A 19,110-nucleotide genomic window follows, 5' to 3' on the forward strand; every position below is an offset into this window, starting at 1 on the left:
ATAGGGCAAGTCGGATAGGAGGAAAGGTTTCTGAAAAGGAACTGAATCTAGAGGCAGCCTGTCAGCTCCAGGGTGAAAATAACCTTGCTGGACACACTCACTGGACTGTAAGCTCCTCCAGGACAGAGCCTGTGTTTGTCCTGCACTCAGCCGGCCGGGCTCTCAGCTCGCTGGATGCAGAAGCCACCCTGATCCACTCGTGAGACTCTGGCCTGTGACCCCTTCTCCGGAGCCCGCCGCTGCACCTTCTCTAACTCAGGGCGTGCGTACACATCCTGTCCGCTCCCAGGGCCGAGGGAAGGGCTGATTGATGGAAAGCACTTTAATAAGTAAAAGGGCCGTAAAAATTCAGGGAATCATTGTTTTGGCTATCAAAGTGTGAACCAGGAATAATATAAACCAAAGCCTAAGACAGGAAGTGGCTCTGGGTCCACAGTAAACAGAAGAACCAGCTTCAGGGCTCTTGGTTCTTTTCCCATAAAGGAAGAGAGAAGCCAGAGGCCCGAGGCGCTGCCCACGCACCAGTCAACTTTATGCAAAAGGCTTCTGGCCTCCCTCTTCCCACTCTTCCCCCAAGCAGAAAGCAGCAGAGCCTGCCCGGGGTCAAGGTGCCTTAACTTGGGGGTCTGGGAGCTCAGAGGTCGGGGCACCAGGAGGCTGGGGGGCTGGGGGCTCAGAGGCAGGGGAACGGGAGGCCGGGGCTGCTGCGGCTGCCCTTTCCCTGTGGCTGAGTCATCTGGGGTGTGACCCTCTCAGGAACGGAGCTCTCGCTGCCTTCTTTGGCATGGGGCTGGCGGGTGATTTGGTGCTGAGCACCGTTCCAACAACTTCCCTGGCTGGGGGAAGGAGGACGTTCAAAATTTCATCCACTGGGTCCTTAAAATGGTCAGCCGAGCCAAGCCAGACCCCTGTCCCACCTGGGTTCTGCTCAGGGCTGGGAGGGCTGGAGGCTGGACACAGACGTAAAGGGACCTGAGTCCCAGGGCCTCCCGGAGCCCCACCATCCACTTTTATTCTCAGCCCTCCCTGATCACATCCCTTTCATCACTAGTCGGGGTCCTGCTGGCCTGAGCAGAGGTAACCCCAGAGAGAAGAGGCTTTGCTTCATCATATAAAATATTTTAGATGTCTGGGAGCAAAGGGCTGCGTGTCCAGATGGGATGGGGCCGGGGAAAGAGTGTGGGAAGGAAGGAGGAGGGAGTCTCAGCAGGGGAACCGGAGCCGATGGGTGGGAGCCACTGAGGCCAGACTTAGCTCCACTTCATAGTCACAGCAACCCCACGAGGAAGGGATGGCTGAGAGGTAATGAGTTCTCTGTCACTGGAGGTATGTAAAGTTGGTCTGCATATAACTCGGCCACACACTTGGGCTAAGAAAAGCCCTTTTCGCACTGCCTCTAGATCCCAACTTTGCTCTCATTTTCCAACCCCAGGAGATGGGGAGGAACTGGCTTCCAGGCCCTTTCTCCACCTTCCTGTTCCACAACCCCCAGGATTTCTCAATCCTGGCTGTTTGCTCTCTACCCCCCAGGGTGTAGCCCGGCCCTCTGTCCCCCTTGGAGCTGACGGCATGAGCTCATCAGGCAGCCCAAGGAGCCAGCGCGGGAAATTCTGAGTCATGGCAGAGCCTGAGGCCAGGACACCGGGCAGGGAGGTGCTGTGGGAGGGGTCCTGGTGGGGGCTGCGAGGCTCTCGGGGGGCAGGTGGAGGGGGTCTGCGTGGTATGGAACCTGGGCCACCGTGCTGGCCAGCGGTTGAAGGGCAAGAAGGATGCTGGGTGTCGGGAAGGGCATGTGGAAACTTCAGAACAGAACAGGAGGATAGTTAATAACCCCTGTGACCACGAGGAGACGGGCACCCAGCAGGGACATGGATGTGGCAGACCACAGCCTGAGCCCCGTGGTGGCTCCTGCTTCCCACCCCCCTTCCAGTGATGCTCCAGCTTAATGAAACGAAACCTAAGTCTCCAGCAGCAGACACCAAGCAAGGCCACGCTCCTCCTGTGGACACATGGACGTGGCCCCGGGGGCTGAGCGCGCACTGCTCAGACGCCCACCGACCTCGCACGCTCGGGCCAAGGTCGCGGGCCCTGCCCCCCAACAATGGGAGGAAGAGGGGGCAGCTGGCTCTCACCTGTGTGTCACCTGGGACCCTCGCAGGCTGGACATGGTCTCCTCCAGGTTCTGTCGTAGATCCAGGACATTCTGCACCGTCCTCTTTCTCTGGGACTCCGGATCTAGAGTGGGGAGAGGAGAAGCCGGATGAGTGTAGAGGAGTCACTGCTGGGCCGGGAGGTGGCAGGTGACCATATCCCCAGGGGAGCGGTCCCGGGGGCACAAGGGTCTGCCTCTCAGGCCTTCCTAAGGGTCCTGGACATGCCCTGGAGTCCTGACGTCCCAGCCCTGGACGGGGGCTGCAGGCAACGGCCTTCAGTGTCCTCCCAGAGCCCCGCAAGACCACCCCAGCCTGGCGTCACTTTGGGGGGCCCCGCTTCTCCCAGCAGAGGCCCCGGCCCAGGCCCCGGAAGGTCTGCCCGAAACCCCGTCTCTGGAGATGTGTTGGTAAATGTTTAACAACTGGCTCTCGTAGGTGGGGATGCCCAAATGGATAGTGCTGGCCAGTTTCTGAGGTATAAGTACCCCGCTGTGAGGCTGCCAACGTGATGTCGCCGACCCCAGAGTCGGGGGGGGGGGGCTGAGGGTTGGCTCTGGGAGCTGGTGTGAGCCAGCCCCAGGCTGGGAGCGTCTGTTGCTGGGGTCCAGGGGAGAGTTTGCCCAGAGCCCCCGAAACGCTGGCGGGCAGGGGGCAGTGAGCAACCATCTTCCGGGGCACGGGCTGAGCACAGGGCATCCAGACCCCAGGCCGGCGGTGTGAGCCCAGGTGAGGCTGTGCGGGTGCAGCCCCACTGCAGACCGTGCACGATCTGGGTCATGGAACCCAGCCTTGGTCTCCAGGCAGGACTTTAGCCTGGACGGAGGAGACTCCACCACAGCAGACAGAAATGTGCCCCATCGCCTTCCCAGGGCAGAAACATCCAAAAGCCTGAGGGTGCCGAGCATGGAGAGACTCAGGGACTTTGCCCTTCCCTCCGCCAATCCGTCCAGGGAGCCTCGATGAAGCTGGACACCACAGTCCGCCCTGCTTCACGGCTTAGCGGGGACCTGGGACCCACAGTCACTGAGTGCAGGCAGATGCCCCGTTGCGTCCCTCAAAGGCACAACCCGTGGGAGAGTCACAGACCCACGGAGATGACAGCAAAGCAACGGGGAAAACCCCAGAGCTCTGACCCCGCAGGCTACCGGGCCCCCGATCCGGACCCTCGGGGGTCCTCGCCCCAGAGCCCACGGGCCCTCCCCCACCCAGACCCAGCAGGAGTGTGCAGCTCTGTTAGCTGCCGAAGGGGACGTTTCTGACTCCCTTCAGGAGGCACTTTTCCCCAAGACTAGGTCCGGCCGTCTGGCAGGCGGCTGCCCTGCCTATCTGGTCAGCGAGGTGAGGGCTGCAGGAAGCCTTCCTAGAGCCTCGGAGGCACCTTTCCATAAAACCAGCTCCACGCGGAGCCCAGCCACCTCCCTCCCCTGGGGGCCTGGGGGCAGCCGGCAGGGATGAGGGCAGGTGTCCTCGCGCAGCACGCCTGGGGGCGCCAGTGCCTGTTTATCCTGGCAAGGATCACGTGTGAGCTGCTCCGTGGCTGTAATGATGGCTTGGTGTGGAGAACAGACAGGGACCCTGTCTGTGTACGTATATTTTTAAAGCTTGCTCCTAAAAGGCCTATAAGGGGACCAAGATCGGGGGGGCTCCTGGGCCAGGGCGATGCTTTCCATGGGTTTGGCAGAGGTGAGGGAAGAGGTGCACACGACTCCGAGGGGTGAGTGTCCCCGAGAGGAAGGGACCAAGGGTGACTCGGAGACTGTGTGTGCCAACCCCAGGCAGGCATCAGCGAGGTGGGGCCTCACAGCACGTGGGGGAGCTCTGTGCTGCTGCCCCATTTCACGGAGGAGAAACTGAGCCTCAGAGACAGGGTCCCACGCCTCACATGGAGCACAGGGCACAGCCAAGTCCAGGAAGAAGATCACAGGGCATCTCGGCATCGCCGGCACCAAGCCAGTGGTGGCACAGAATAGGTGCTCGGTGACCGTCTCTAGAATGGATGGATGGGACCACCACAAAAACACATAAAAAAAGAAGGGATGGATGCGTGTCCCATTAGGAAAACGTCTTTCTTCCACAAGAGTCCTTGGAAGTGACTCAGTCCAACACGGTCACAGGAGGAACGGGAGGCTGAGGTCAGGGACGGGGTGGGGGGGGGGGGGGGGATGATTGGCTGGAGGTGCAGAAAGGTATCAATGAGGAACATGTGGCATCAGGCTGCTGCCCCAGGTGTAAGTGGGCATGCAGGGGGGGAGGCGGGGACAGAGCTGGGGACAGAGCGGGGACAGAGTTGGGGACAGAGCTAGGGGGCCTGGCTCTGCTCTCTGCCCCAAGGCCTGGATAGTCTGCAGAGGTGCCACCCCACAGCTCCCTCCGAGCCCCAGCAGCGTCCCCTGGTGGCCATCTCGGGCATGCCACCTGCTTGTCAAAGACTCAGCTCAGGTGCAGCTGGTGGTGAGAGTCTGGCTGTGTCCACATTCTCAGGTGACAGGCCCATCTCTGGGGGTGCAGCGGGAGTCCCAGGACAAGAGGCTGCATGTAAGGGAAGGCCTCTGTGGCTCAAGGAGCTGCAGACCCTGTGCCTAGGCTGGGCGTGGGGGGGAGGGGGTAGGAGGGCAATTTGATATTCACATTCCTGACCCCAGAAGCAAGTCTTTAAGTTTTTAGCTTTAAAATATGAATAAGCTGCATTTGCAAAGGCATTCACCCCCCACCCTACCCACCTCTGACCCCCAACCCATAACAAGCTTCACCCCTTTCCCACCATCTCCGCAGGGATCAGAGATGGGGTGGGGAGGTAATCTGGGGCACACGTGACTTTGTGACAATGTTTTGTTGGCTGAGTCATGATGCCTCCATGCGTCTGTCAAATGTCAGGTCTGGGTATGGGGGAGAGGCTGGAGGAAATAGAGCGGCGGTGGGGGGAGCCCGGGAGCTCCTCTCCGGCCCCCGTGTGGGACAGGGACGCAGTCAGGACACTCCCAGTCTATGCGGTACCTTCGTTCAAATGAGGAAAAGGGCCTCTCCAGTGTGACTCAGCTCCCGCCAGGGTCCTCGCTGTGGCCACAGAGCACACCTCTCCCCTGGGCTGGAGGTCCTGATCAGGACACACCTCACAGCCTCCCTCTGGAGGCCTGGCTTCTCAGCTCCTGCAGGACAGGGTTCACCAGCAAGAGGAGGGCGTGGTGCATGCCTGAGTGCATGTGTGCCTGTGTGTGTGCGCGTGCATGTACGTGTGTGTGAGAAGTAGGGCTGGGGGGAGGCAGGGTGGGGAGCCCAGCAGTCATGGGGTGACAAGGAGGTGGGGCGGGGAGCACGAGTTGTCCTGACTGCTGCTCCAAGCCGCACCCTGCAAATGGAGCGGCCGGGAGGACGTGTGTGCTCCCTGAGCTCAGAAGACGCAACAGTCCTGCTACCCAGCCGTCACCACGGTAACGCACAGTCGCCACAAACAGCATCCTCCCAGCACGCGCGGGGGCGGTGTTTCTTATAGGAGACCACAGAGAGCCTGCTGTCTCCATCAGGAGTCCTTGGAGTAAGGACCGGCCACCAAGGAAACCTGACATCAGGTGCACATGTGTGCACACACACACTCGTGCAAATGCACACAACACCCACTCACTGTGCACCACGTGGTGGGCTCAAGACTAGGCACTTCCCACGTCTGTGTGACTCCAAAGCTCTGTTCTTTCCGTGACAACACAGGGCCTTAAAGACGCACACACGCCTCCAGACACACACCTCCCCAGGGTCCCGCTGGCAGTCTGTGGAAACACTCACATCAGAATCACGCACACTCCGCTCTGCCGTCCCAAAGACGTGTGCACGGGGAGTTGTGTGGCCGTGTCCCCTGCCGCAGGTGTGGAAGGAAAAGACCAGGGCACAGGGGTCACTGGAGCTGGAGACGGGGCGGCACCCTGAGAGGCTGATGGCAAACAGGGTCCCTTCTGCTCTGGAGTCAGCACCAGGGAAACAGGCTTCTGGAGGGCAAGACCGTGAACGGCCAAGACCCGAAGGGGGGGAGTGCCGTCGGGTGGTGCGGTAGAGGGAACACAGAGCTTGAGGCAGCAAGGCCAAGGGCAGGTGCTGGCCATGCCCTCCCAACATGTCTGACCTGGAGCGAGGCATCTCCCCACTCCTCTGAGTTGTCTGCTCTATTAAAGGGAGAGAAGAGCGTACCCGCCCGGTGGCACAGTCAGGAGAATTAAAGAGCTGAACCAGGTGCTTGGTGCCCAGGAGGTTCTCTGCACAAGGCAGCTCTAATGTGTCCAAAGGTACAGCGGGGGCGGGGCGGGCAGTGGGCACACCCAGACACCTGCAGGTGGCAGTGCCGTTCCTGCAGGTGCAGCTCAGGTGGACCCCACCTTCTCCGCTGGGATTCGCCCCCACGTGGAGGGGTCACCAGGCCCACCTCCCCCTGCACTGCAGCGATGGTACATCATCATCCCCAGTCCCTGCGAGCCCGTCTCAGTCGTGGGAAGTGCTGGGACTCAGGGCCCTTCTTCGGCCTGTGATCTGAAACCTGACATAATGGGCACGAGGATAAGGACCCCAAGAGATTTAGGGGCCTGCAGGAAGGAGGAGGGACTCAGCAGTGGAATTTCCCCAAGTTCTGTACAGCTTTAATTACTGACTGACAGTTCGGTGAACCGCTGTAACTGCCTGGTGAACTCTTAATTACTTGCACTGCGTCTTGGAGCGCATGTTCAGTTTGGCCCGGGGCAGGGCCTCCAGAGGACTGCATCTGCGTCCAGCCTCGAGACTGGCTCCTGTTCTGAGTAGCTGCACCAGGTGGGAACCGACAGGAATGGAAGTGGCTCAAGGGGAAGATGTTCAAGTCCTGGCATTTCAGAGCTCGAAAGAAGCATCTCGTGAACGGGAGAAAAAGCACATCGCTCCAGCCCAGAGAAGAAAGGCTTGGGAGCGTCACCAGGTGGGGGGTGGCAGGCCCAGTGGACTCCTGGCCCGGGGCTCCTGCACCGGAGGCCTTGGACTGGCCGCTCTGCGTTGTCCTGGGGTCGATCGGCACAGACGTGTGTCACCAGCAGGGGTGATTGCTGCATAAACTGAGACAGTACAGAATAGACCCACCTAGAAATCCAGGCTAAAGGACCTGGGACAGGCAGGACTAAGCTTCTCTCTCTCTCTCACACACACACACACACACACACACACCCTCTAACAACTCCCAAAACGAAAAAAAAATCTCTCCTGACCCTATTAGATCCCAAGGGTAGCGTCCAAGTCTTCTCTAAATTCTAAAATTCATCACAGCTTGGGCTCCTAGTACACGCAGGTCAAATACCATTATAGTAAGAGCCAGTTACAAACACAGACTTCTGACAAAGTGATCTCCGGCTCTAGCCAGGGGTCCCCTTCCTGAGCAACATTTAACAGGAGATCCTTGGGAGTCTGTGTCACCACACGACAACCAGTGTCTGTGGATGATCGTTCTGTGTGGACACGCAGCCCCACGTCTCTGGGAGTCTAACTCATTTCTATCCCTCTCCTCTGCTCAAGGACGTGACCTTCAAGGTCCAGCCCGGGAGGGCACCGTGGGCCCACCCCCGGTCCCCACATATGCCAGGTCTCCGCTCACGGCTCACAGGCCATACCAGGCGGGTTCTGCGGACTCTAAAAGCCAGTAACCCTGCCCTAGATGGACTGCCAGGGGCACTGGCCTCTGCGTGAGGCTGGCACGGGGCTGAAACCGCAGATGACTAAGGACGCTGCACACAAACCTCCCTGCCCTCTGGCAGAGCCCAGCAACCCTCCTTCACCTGCAGCCACTCCCCCACTCCTTTCCTCACCACCTTTTTGAGCCCAGAGGCCCCAGAGAGAGCCCGGAGTGGCCCTCCATGCAAGAGGCTCCCACCTTCACCACCGTGTGGGCGGGGACAGTTTCTTTTACTAATTCCGTCGTTTCACTCGCCCCCCACGTAAGTCACAATACCGTGGGAGGCGCGCGTCACAGAGCCCTGCAGCGCGACCGATCCCGTGCTTCCCGCTGCCGAGGGCTCCCGGGTCTCCATCCTTGCTCCGGAGAAGCCTGAACCCTCTCGACCAACGAGTGCCCGCCCGGAGCCCAGCAGTCAGTGGCCCCCAGAGCGCCCAGAAAGGGCCAGGACGACAAAGCAAGGTACCGGCCATGTGCTTGTGTGAGGCGAGGAAAGGAAACCAGGAGGAGCCAGAGAGGAGGGGCCAGAGAGGAGGGGCCAGAGAGGGGGCACGAAGGGTCTCCCCTGGCCCAGAATCACCAGGCAGGGGTCTCTGCAGATCCCCGACAGTTTTGATTTTGCTTGAGTGAGAAGACTTGGCTCAGAGACCCTCAGCGACTTGTCTCCAGTGGGCACTGGGCCAAGAGGAAGTGTGAGGCGGGGTGGAGGATGAGGGCGGTGGCTCGGGGCCAGTGGAGAGTTCCCTCTTGGTTTCCCCCGGGCACACGCTAGTCGACTGTGGGGCCTCGGGTAAGCTACCTCCCCTTTCTGGGCTTCAGTTTCTCTGTGGATTAAATAAGGGAGTTGGGGCTGGGCATACCCAAGGCCGAACCAACTCTGACAGCCTGTGTGGCTCTGTTGTTGGCTGAAGCCTGTAAAAGCATCTTTCCTCCTCCCGGAGTGTGCTGAAGAGGCAGGTGCCAGGGCATCACCCACAGAGGCCACGACTCAGCAGCTTGGAGACGGGGCCCAGGAATCTGCACCGCCCAAGCCCCCCCCTGTGGGTGACGCGGTGCGGAAGGCAGCGCCTGGGAGATCCAGACGCCTTGCTGCAGGCCACCAGAACAGGCTGCCCATCGAAACCGGGGCTTCCATTTCCCGATGCCAGGCCGCCGGGCGGTGCGTCCTGGGCCTCCAGCTCAAGTCTGCTCCCTTGGCACAAACGCACTGTCCCTTCCCTGCGGAAGTCCACTCCCGCATCCCCAGGCCTCACCTGAGGGGCCCCCTCTGTCCCGCTCCTCCGGGGATGCCCTCCCCAGGCCACCCGGCCGCGGCCTCACTGCGGAGACGGGCCGCCAGGGGGCGCTGCCGGACGCTGCCGCAGTGCTGCCGGGCAGGCAGCGTCAGCTCCAGCATCTGGGCGGGCAGCGCCCAGACGCTCTCCTTCCCTCTGCGTCCTGCTTAGCACAATCCCCTTCGCCTGGCTCTGCGCTCCGGGGCTGACATCCTCCCTGACCCCATCCTCCTTGGAGAACGGCCAAGGCTTTGCAGCACCTACTCTGGGGAGCCTGCCCGCTGGGATAGAGGCTGCAGGGCCTGGCTTCTGGGCACCCGTGGGCTCCACTCGGCAAGCCTGGACGTGGGGCTAGAGCTTCGAGAGACCCGGCTGGCCTTTCTGCTGCAGGCGCTGCAGACGGAGTGCCTCTGGGGAGTGGAGCAGGCTTCCCATCCCTGCTCTGGCCCCACTTCTGCTCGGCAGTGTTCTCAGGCAAAAGCTGGCCTGATGAGGGAGGAGTCATCCCCGCCACCCCGCATCGTGCCCAGCCCCGCCCTTTCTCGGGGGAGTGGCCGCCTCTCTGCAGCGGGCGAAGGGCGGCCCCCACGGCCGGCCGGTCAGCCCGGCTCAGCCTGCACTTGGAAGAGGGCTTGGACAGCGATCCTGCCACAGCTGCTTCTTTACGTCCAGCACCGTGTGCCTCAGAGAAAGACTTGCTGGTCCAGAGCGGCCAGCGCCGAGGGCTAGGGAACCCAGCGAGGGTGCCCGCCTCCAGCTCTGTCTGGAGGGGTGCCGGCCTGCTCCTTTCTCTTCTGCCTCATTTCCCTCTGATCGTTAGCTTACAGGGTCAGAGAGTGGATTCTTGACGTACTGAGCCCGCCCTCATTTAAAGACCTGAACTCCAGCCTGGGCGCAGAGGGCCAGCCTCCTGCCGACGACGGCCTGCTGGCCTGCCTCGCCGGGGGACGCGGCCCCCTTCCCTGACAGGCCCGGCTCTCCGGCCCTGTAACCCTCACGGTTTACTGGCAACGTTCTCACAGTGATGCGGCCCAGAACCTTCACGTGACACCCGGCTCCAATGAAGTCGCTGCTGCTGGGAGCGGAGTGGTTGTTATGGCAACAGTTCTCACATTAGCAAAGACCATCTGCAGGCAAAGGGGGGAGGGGAAGGAGGAGGCAGCGGGAGGGCGAGGGCTGGGCCCAGGTGTGGGCGACAATTGGAAGGGGCCCTGGGAGACTTCTGCTTGTGAAACTAGTCATATTAGTATCGGCTAACTGGGCTAAGTCCTCCGGCACCCGCCGGGCGCACTTCTACGGGCTTCTGCTTTGTAGCCCATGTAACTGTCACAACAGCCCTTTGAGATGGTCCAGTTATCACCCCCATTTTACAGCTGAGAAAACTGAAGCCCAGAGAGGTTAAGTAAGCTGCCACAGGCAGTACAGCCAGGATCCCAACCAGACGGTCTGATTCTAGAGCTGTTATTACCTGCTGTGACTGCGGCCATGATCCGCGAACGGACATAGGTATACAGTGTGTTTACAGAGAGCTAACTCACAGAGCGTAACAGTCACCCTTTGAAAGGGCACCGTTCAGTGGGTTTTAGTACTCTGTCAAGTTGTGCAGCCATTGCCACTATTCCAGAACATTTGTATCACCCCCAAAAGGAACCCCAGACCCATTAGCAATCTCCCCCCCTTGCCCCAGCCCCTGGCAGCCCCTGATCTACCTCCTATCTCTGTGGATTTGCCTATCCTAGGCACCCCATAGAAATGGAATCGTAAACACGTCGACTTCTGTGATTGGCTTCCTTTACTTTCAAGGCTCATTCCCGTACCATGTGTCAGTACTTCATGCCTTTCCGTGGCTGAGTCATTTTCCATTGTACACGTACACCCTATTTTATTCACCTCTTCATAATTTGATGGGCATTCGGGTCATTCTTGCCTGTTTTACGAATAAAACTGCTATGACCACTCATATCCAAACTTCTACATGGACATCGGTTTTCATTTCTCTTGGATAAATGCCTAGGAGTGCAACACGGGGTCATACAGTAACTCTGTAACATCTGAGGACCCGCCAGGCTGTCTTCCAAAGTGGCCGCACCATCGTTCCCACCAGCAGCGTGCTAGGCCTCCGACCTCGCCACGTCCTTTCCAACACTGGTTACTGTCTGTCTTTTTATTCTAGCCATCCTAGTGGGTGCGAAGTGGTGTCTCACTGGAGACTTAATTTGCATTTCCCCAATGACTAAAATTAAATACAAATTAAGACTTCAGTTGCACCAGCCACACTTGAACTGCTCAGGAGCGCCACCCTCATGCCGGCTGGTGACCACCACAGCAGAGAGGGGGCAACTCCATCACCCAGGAAGTCCTCCCAGGCAGCGCCGCCGAGCCTGCAGGCCTGGTCTGTACTGGAATCACGGCTTTTCCATAAGGTGTTTGCCTTCGGTGCACTTCGAGTTCAGCAAATCTACTTTACAAGTGGGGCCCACCTTGAGGTTTGCAAGGCCCAGAGTGAATCGGACAGAAAGCTAACAGAGCACAGCATCTGAGTCAGTGGCAGCCGAGGAGAGGGCGGGCTCCCCCTCCCACCCGAGTCCCCAACATCACTGCCTTTCCCAGGACCTACCAGTGGCCAAGTGACAAGAGGCACTGCCTCTGAAGGTGCCAGCCTTGTTGGGGGCGGGCGCCTCACACGTCAGTGCTACTGGCTGTAGGCCCCCCGAGATCTCCAACCCGGACCTTCCAGTCTCCTCTGTAGATTCTGCCCCTCCTGGCTCCCAGGGAGGGGCCACACCACAGCGAGGGGACAGTCAGATGGACAGGCTACCACTGGCTTTGAAGCCCCAATCGTTCCCCGAGAAGCTGCTGGCGTCTCCACACAGGGGGCCTGCAGCCGACAGCCAGCACAGCCGTGGGAACTTCCGTAGGAACTTAATCTCCAGCCTCACTCTGCTCACCTGTAAAATGGGACGATGGCCCTGGGACAATGGCGACTGGGCTGAGGGTACAAGGTCGGCCAGCCGGTGTGCCAGCGTGGAGGAGGGTGGATGGTAACACTCATCACGCATCAGAGCTGGCGGGAGCCTCAGAGGCCATTTGACAGAAGGAAGAACTGAGGCCCAACGGAGTGGCAGTGACCTGGTCAGGATGTCAGAGCCATGCTAGGGGACAGGGGAGGTGGCCAGGCCTCAGGGAGGATTCCAGTGGGGACAGCTGGGGGCAGGGCATGGCCATGCAGGGCTGCCCGAAGGGGGAGGCCCTCTTCTAGCAGGCTCTCCACTTCCCCCAGCCCGGTGAGAACATCTGCTTCCCATCAGACCTGTGCTCCGCCTGGTCCGGCCGCCTCCCCGGAGGTTTCCCATTTCTGAAAAAGCCTTCTATGTCACCGATCCCCTCGACCCTCTGCTGCCCCCCCCACCCCCAGGGGGACCCTCAGGCTCAGCCCATCTGCCACCAACGCCTCCAGGGTAGCCCCACCATCCACCAAAAGGACCAGGCTCAACAAAGGCCAAGGCGCCCCCCCGCCCCCGAGGTTGGGCACAAGAGCAGTGAGGCAGGGAGGCTCATTTTAAAGAAGGCTTCTGATTGGGGGTGCAGAGAAATCGGCATAAACCTGAAGAGGTCTGCTGGAGCCACTGAGGTGCTGGCAATGTCCTCTGAGGCAGGAAGGGAAGGGAACGGGTATCTACTTAGTGCCTCATGCGCTGAGCACGGCACCAAAGCCCGAATGTAGTTACCCTCACTTTACAGATGCTGGGCTCAGAGAGGCCGCTTAACTTCCTAAGATCACACAGCTTGTGCAAGTGGTGTAGTAGGGATCTGAATCCAAGTCTGACTCTGAAGTCCATGCTTTTCCCAAAATAAATTATAACTGACAAGGAGGACAACGGAGCAGGATATGCCCAGAGGCCCTTCCCGGCCGACACGCTGGGATGGGGCGCCTTACAGGTCACAGGAAGAGGCCCCTCCTGCTCTGCTCTGGGAATGCACGAGGGCAGGGCTGCCAGGAGGCTGGGGGAGTAGGCCTCGGGCCAGGCCAGCGTCTCTCTACCTCCAGGACTTGGGGCCGCGGCCAGTCCCCTTGCTGGCAGGCATGGTCCTGACCAACACTTCCTCGAGGGACCCCTCTCTCCCGCTGGGCTTTGTCCCAGTTCTGGAAGCTGCGGGTCATCTGGCCTGGGAAGAACCTTCCTAGAACGTCTGGCAGGCAGGCTGTGTGGCCCGCTTGCCAAGACCGTGGCTGTGCTCTGGGCCATGAGACGCTCTGAGCTCCAGCCGGGAGCCTGGGAACCTGCTGCGGCCAAAGCACAGCTCCAACACCCTCTCCCTCCCCCGCGCCCCACCCCCCGCCCCCGCCCCCGCCCCGCCCCGCCCCCAGCAGCCGGCCTGTCCCTGGAGGAGCCGGCTAGTCCCTACACACTGCAAGGGTGGGCTTCAGAGCTCCTGCACAGCCTCTTCTGGGCCTTTCTGGGCCTCGGTTTCTCCTTCTTCGAGAGCAGGTCGGCCGGTCCCCACAGCCTGATGCAGGGGGAGGGGAAGCGAGGGATGAGCAAGGAGGGGCTCCTGCACGGTGCGCCGCAGCCCCTCCTCCGGGAGGACCAGCCTCAGCTCCCGCCTGGTCCCGTGCGGGGCCAGGGCGAGGCAGGGGTCACTCCGGAGAGCCTTGGACCCACTCAATGTGAGGCCAGGGAGGGACAGGGAGAGGCAGTGGGGACACCGGGCCTTCTTTCAGCCTTCACCCAATCCCCCCAGGGCCGGGCTGCAGCCCGCTGAGCGGCTCAGGACTGGTCACCACTTGAATGGAACCAAATTCCCAGGGAAAATCCCCCTGGAGAGCGTCCCAAGTCTGTGCGCTATGAGGACACACGCTCCCGGTGGGGAGCCCCCGCTCTTCCCCACACCCCACGTCCCCACTGTGTGAGAGTTCTCCGAAGAACCCAGCAGGCCTTCCTTCCGCTGGAGCCTTCCAGAAGGGCAGAGGTGGGCGAGCGTTGAGCTGAGTGAGGTCCAGCTTGGGCCAGGGACCACACTCAGGGCTCAGAGGGCGGCCGGGGGAGGCCAGCCTGTCTGCAGGAGCCCTCGAGGTTGGAGGCCGGGGCTGGGCAGAGAGTGGGTGCGGGCAGCGGTGCAGAGAGGCCCCCTCAGGGGGGCCAGTGTCCTTTGCTTTCATCCTCCCCCCCCCCCCCCCGCCGTGCATGGGACCGTCCTGAACCCATCAGGCCAGAGCAGGAGGCCTGAGCGCAGAGAGGCTGGGGCAGGGCTGGGCCTGGAGGGAGGGTCTCCGGAGTGGAGGGGGGACCAGGAAAGTAAGCCCCGAGGGTCTGGCCGGGCTCGCCTCCTGGAAACACGCAGGCCCTCTGGCGGAAATGAGCTCGCCTGTCCCTCTAGCATGGAAGCAATACACTTAACGTGTGTTAAGTGCCTACTGTGTGCCAGGCCCCTGCGCGGTTCTGATGCCATTTAAGCCCTGTGCCGACCCTGTGAGGTGGACGCCAGGAGAGCGGGTTCTGCAGCTCGGGATGAGCCAGCACCGCTCTGGGGACTGCATCCCGCCCATCACAGATCTTCGGTGATAAAGCACCCAACAGAACACAGGGCCCGGGGAACACGGAACCTCCCGGTGGCTTCTAATGTCTGTCAGTGGATGGACCTGTTCTCAGGGACGTGACTCTGATGGCCAATAAAGACCACCATCCCAGGGCTCGTCCATGGCCTGGCTCAGCCTGCTGGCGGGCCAGGCCACCATCTCCTTGTAGATGACCCCCAGCCCAGCGAGGGCAGGAGGCCCCAGCAGCTGGTGAGCCCTGCCCCCTCTCGGGAGTCATCCGTCATTAATGAGACCGAGGGTGCAGAGGGCTCGCCCCAGGCTCAGAAGGAGGGATGGGAGGAGAGATGGGGTCAGCCGCGCCCGGGGCCAGCACCAGTCAGCACTTCACTGCTGTCTCCTTCAAAGGACAAAGGGAGCCCCTGGCCCTCCGCTCTCCTGCCCGGTGCCCTCGCTCCCCATTACAGCAAGCAGCTCCCCTCTGCCCCCACTTCTCAACGGGGGTAGCCCAGTGAAGACTTGGGGCTCTCCGTGCTCCCAAGGCTGGTGGTTGCCATGGGAACAGCGGGCCAGGGCTCCTGGGGACCAGGGTGAACAGACTTGACTGAATTGATGTCTGTGCGTCTCCCCTCCCCCATGGGGGAAAGAATGCAACAGGAGTGCCAAGCCCAGGCCGGAGGCTGGGGAGGGGCTCAGGTGGCTTCAGACAGACCCTGCTGTCACCCCACAGACCAAGGAGTCACAGGCCACGCCATCCACGCCACGTGAGACCTCAGATGCCATTCGAGTCCTCGGCCTGGCGTTCAAGGTCCTCTAGGGGCGGTAGCCCGATTTTCCACCGTTACTTCCTAGCCTGGGTAGAAGTCACTCGTCCTGCCCTCGGGTCCCTGCTGGGGCCCGGGCAGACTTGTCCACGGCCTCTGCACCCCACTTCTGTCCACACCTCTTCACTGTCTGTCCGCCTCCAGGGCAGAAACCATAGCTCTCCACCCCAAACGCCTAGCACCTGCCAGGTGTGGCAGGTCCTCCATAAAGCCCGCCGCACATACGTCCTCTGCCATGCCTGCCCTGCCTCAAGGGACTCTCGGGTTCACAGAGGGGCAGGGAGGCAGCCTCCTGTCCCCAGGTGCCCCCAACAGCCGGCCCCTCCCGCACTGCCGCCCCACCTTCCTGGCTCGGGTCCTCCAGGAGGCTTCCACGCCAGCCCCGCTCCACTCCCCACACACCTTCTGGATCCCTGCCTCCGCCCCAGCAGCTCCCCCTCTACCCTGCTCCCCCCACGGGCGGGCTTCGAGGACACCCCACTGTCCCGTCACACTCGGGTGCTTGTCTTCATCTCCCTGCTCAGACACAAACCAGAGGGAAGCGGCTCCCCTAACACCATACACGCTTTCCGTGGAGCTCAGGAATTCACTCTAAAGATTGTCCTGTGTGTTCCGGGCCACTATAAACTCCCGTTACCCTCCCTGGGAAGGCAGACATATATTTTACTGGACGTACAGCTCTTTAACAAGCACTGAAGAAAAGCTCCAATAAAACTCTCCATCCCAGACTCGTGAAGCTGGGGCTCCAGGGACCCCTTCCCTGCAAGGGTCCCGACAGCCTCCCAGGGCCGGCTCTTAGGCGAGGCTCCTTGGACTCCCAGGGTGCAGTCTCCCTGACATAGCCCTCAACTTGCCGTCACCCGGCTGCTTGGGGACACCCTTCAGCTGTTGCCGTGTCCCCTCTGCACCTCAAGGGTCCAGAACACGGGCTCATCAAGCAAGCGAGTAAGCCATGAGCCAGCAGGGAGGAGAGGGGAGGACCCAGCCCCTCACGGCTCCACACCCAAGAGGAAGATGCAGTGCAGGGGACATGCAACACGCACGTGTGAGCCGGGACCAAGAACGGCCGGCGCGCTCCGTTCCAGGGTCTTCGGGCAGGTACACTGCTCCCCGATTCTGCAGTTAGAGCCCGGAACGTAGCCAGGGAGGGCAAAGCAGGTGACGTCTGAGGCTCCAACTCCAAACAAGGGAGTGACTTCTGGAGGGCTGTGTTCAGACGTACTCCAGGGCCCAAAACACCCTTCCAGTCTACCAAGAAGGGGTGCTGTGGTCAGTCAGTGGAGGCTTTAGGAGACAGGCAGCTGGCCCTCTTCTTAAGGGTCTTCAGAACAAGGCCTCCTTCTACAGCTTCCTGAGCCAGAGCTGCAAAGCCGTGGTCTTGCTACTCACCCCCGGGACAGGGAGCGGGCGGCCTGCACCCCTGCAGCCCTTGTGCCCTCGCTCGGTGCTGGTCTCTCACCTGGGACACCTGCACCCCGTGAGCACCTGCACCCTGTGAGCACAAGCTGAGCACCTCTGCATCAAACACCGGGCTAGACTCCAGCCATAAAAGGCTGAAAAAAACCAACCAACCAACCAAACAAACAAAAGGCTGTTTTCTTGGTTTGGTCCCCACAGCTCCTCTTCCAGGGAGCCTTCCCTGATGACGCCCCCACCCAGACGTCATCGCACTTGCCACGGGGGCTGAGCACACCCTTGCACCTCTATCACTAGGTTCTCAACTGCGGGTGGTGGTGGAAATGTCTGGAGACGTTTTTGATTGTTACAGCCTGGGATGGGACCCTCCCAGCATCCAATGGGGAGAAGCCAGGGATGCTGCTAAACATCGTACAACGCACAGGACAGCCCACCTCCAACCAAGAGCTATCTGGCCCTAAATGTTAACAGTGCTGAGACAGGCCTGTCGCAGCACTGTTAACATTGAGGCCCCCTATCTCCACTGCCTAGATTTTAAGTCCCTTGGGGGCACGATCCATGGACTGTAACATTTGGAGTTGCTCACGCCAGATAACAGAGGGTCCTGAACCCCCCTGAATGTATACGCAAGATCTTGTACCCAAGTGCGATGGTCATTTTCCTGGGGAGAGGAATCTGAGACCAGAAAGGTTTAGAGGCGCTGACCTGGGGCCCCGCCCAGCGGCTTGGACAGGCCACTGTGCAGACGGTGGACAGTCCCCGGGGGAGAGACTCCCCTCGCCCCCAGGTGCTCTGGGGCCCCAGACACAGCTTCCATTACCACTCAGACCTCTCCCCGAACTGGGGTTGTGATTCTGATCAGAAAGGGCAGCTCAGCCAGCAGAGCTCCCCTCCCTGGGTTCCACCATCTGCCTCCACTCAGAGTGCAAGACTATGAAATTATGCAAAGTAAGTTCTGACAAAAAGGAGGGCCTTGGCCTTAAAACTCCTGGAGAATCCCCCGTTTAGCGGGTGTGCTGAGATTAACTGCTTCTCGGAGGCCGGTTGGTCTGCTGGTTGGTCACGTAGCTCACACCCAGTGCCCCTCACGTTCCCATGGGATAAACCAAGGCCTTAACCTCAAGGTCGGGGGAGCAGGCAGCACATCTAGGGGCCCAGGCCCCAGCCTTTGCTGCTCCCCAACCAGCTTCCTCGTTAATGGCGACAGACTTTATCAAAACAAGAAGATTCCATTCCATCAAGACAGGGACAGGAGAGGGAGAGAAAAGGACATTTGACCCCCCGCTGTCAGCCTGAGACCCTAATGAACCCTTTGCTTCCGAAGACGATTATTGAACAGAATAACTCATCGCTAGAGATTAATTGGACTAATTACCGTGCCTTTCAGAATCCCCTGAATAATTATTTTCTACAGGACGGTGTCAGTGATAATTGTGTGATATTGGAGCCTCTTCCCCCAGTGAAAGGCCCGCAGAAAGGGATCCCTGGCTCTGAACGGTGGGATGGCTCCGTCTCAGCTCTGATCTGGTTAGAAGGTGCCCGTATTTCACGTGGAAGCCCTTTTTTTTCAGGGAAATATTACCACGTCTAATAATCTTCCTCCACCCTCACTCAGCATGTTCTCAGAACACCCTGCTCTTCCCAGGATGTTCTCCTTGATGTCATGGGGTCAGGGAGCCCATGAGCTGTGGGACCACCCCCCCCCCCCCCCCCCCCAGGGGGACATGCACTTGCCCCACAAGCCTGCCAGCGCCCCTTCTCCTCTGGCACCGCTCCCCCCACAGCCACCCTCAGCCCACCCGCGACCCAGGGCCCCCAGACCCCTACACATCAGGACAACCCGCTCTACTCCGACGCTCCTGCCTTCTCTCCCTCTTTAAGAGTCGACAACCTTGTTATGTGAATAACTACAGAGGCTGAGTGCACAGCAAAAGAACCTAGTGTTTAAGTAACTCAACGAGGTTAATGTGACCCAGGTAATAACCCGCACTGTCACATTCCTGTTCTGGGGCGATTAGATATACAATGGCGGGGCAGTCATTCTCCTAACTGCGTAGCAGAATGAGGGATGCTTAGGGCAGCACCATCAGAGGTGGCTATGGGACAACACGACCCCTGGTTCCCACCTCCTCCCATCCGAAGAAGCGCTTTGGAGAGACCGGCTTTTCCCCTCATTCTCCCCGTCAGCCTCTGGTCTGCAAATTAAGTCGGCTTTAGGAGGGGTGGGGACCAC

The 19,110-nt window shown here is 60.3% G+C and overlaps 1 protein-coding gene across 8 annotated transcripts in view; it reads right to left on the bottom strand.

The window, feature by feature from the left end:
• The window catches only part of NAV1 (neuron navigator 1), a 209,766-nt gene that overhangs the window by 79,965 nt on the left and 110,691 nt on the right, over nt 1-19,110 (bottom strand). For 7 of the 8 annotated variants that reach the window (XM_029229223.1, XM_029229227.1, XM_029229225.1 and 4 more), the window contains one exon: nt 2,133-2,235. In XM_029229223.1, the coding sequence (XP_029085056.1) occupies nt 2,133-2,235 (103 nt within the window). Of the gene's footprint in view, nt 1-101; nt 297-2,132; nt 2,236-19,110 lie in introns of those variants that run through there. The other variant, XM_029229229.1, reaches the window with a different exon arrangement.

This window comes from Monodon monoceros, unplaced genomic scaffold, assembly GCF_005190385.1.
Source record: "Monodon monoceros isolate NGI ecotype Baffin Bay Population unplaced genomic scaffold, NGI_Narwhal_1 Super_Scaffold_18, whole genome shotgun sequence".
NCBI classification, from domain to species: domain Eukaryota; kingdom Metazoa; phylum Chordata; class Mammalia; order Artiodactyla; family Monodontidae; genus Monodon; species Monodon monoceros.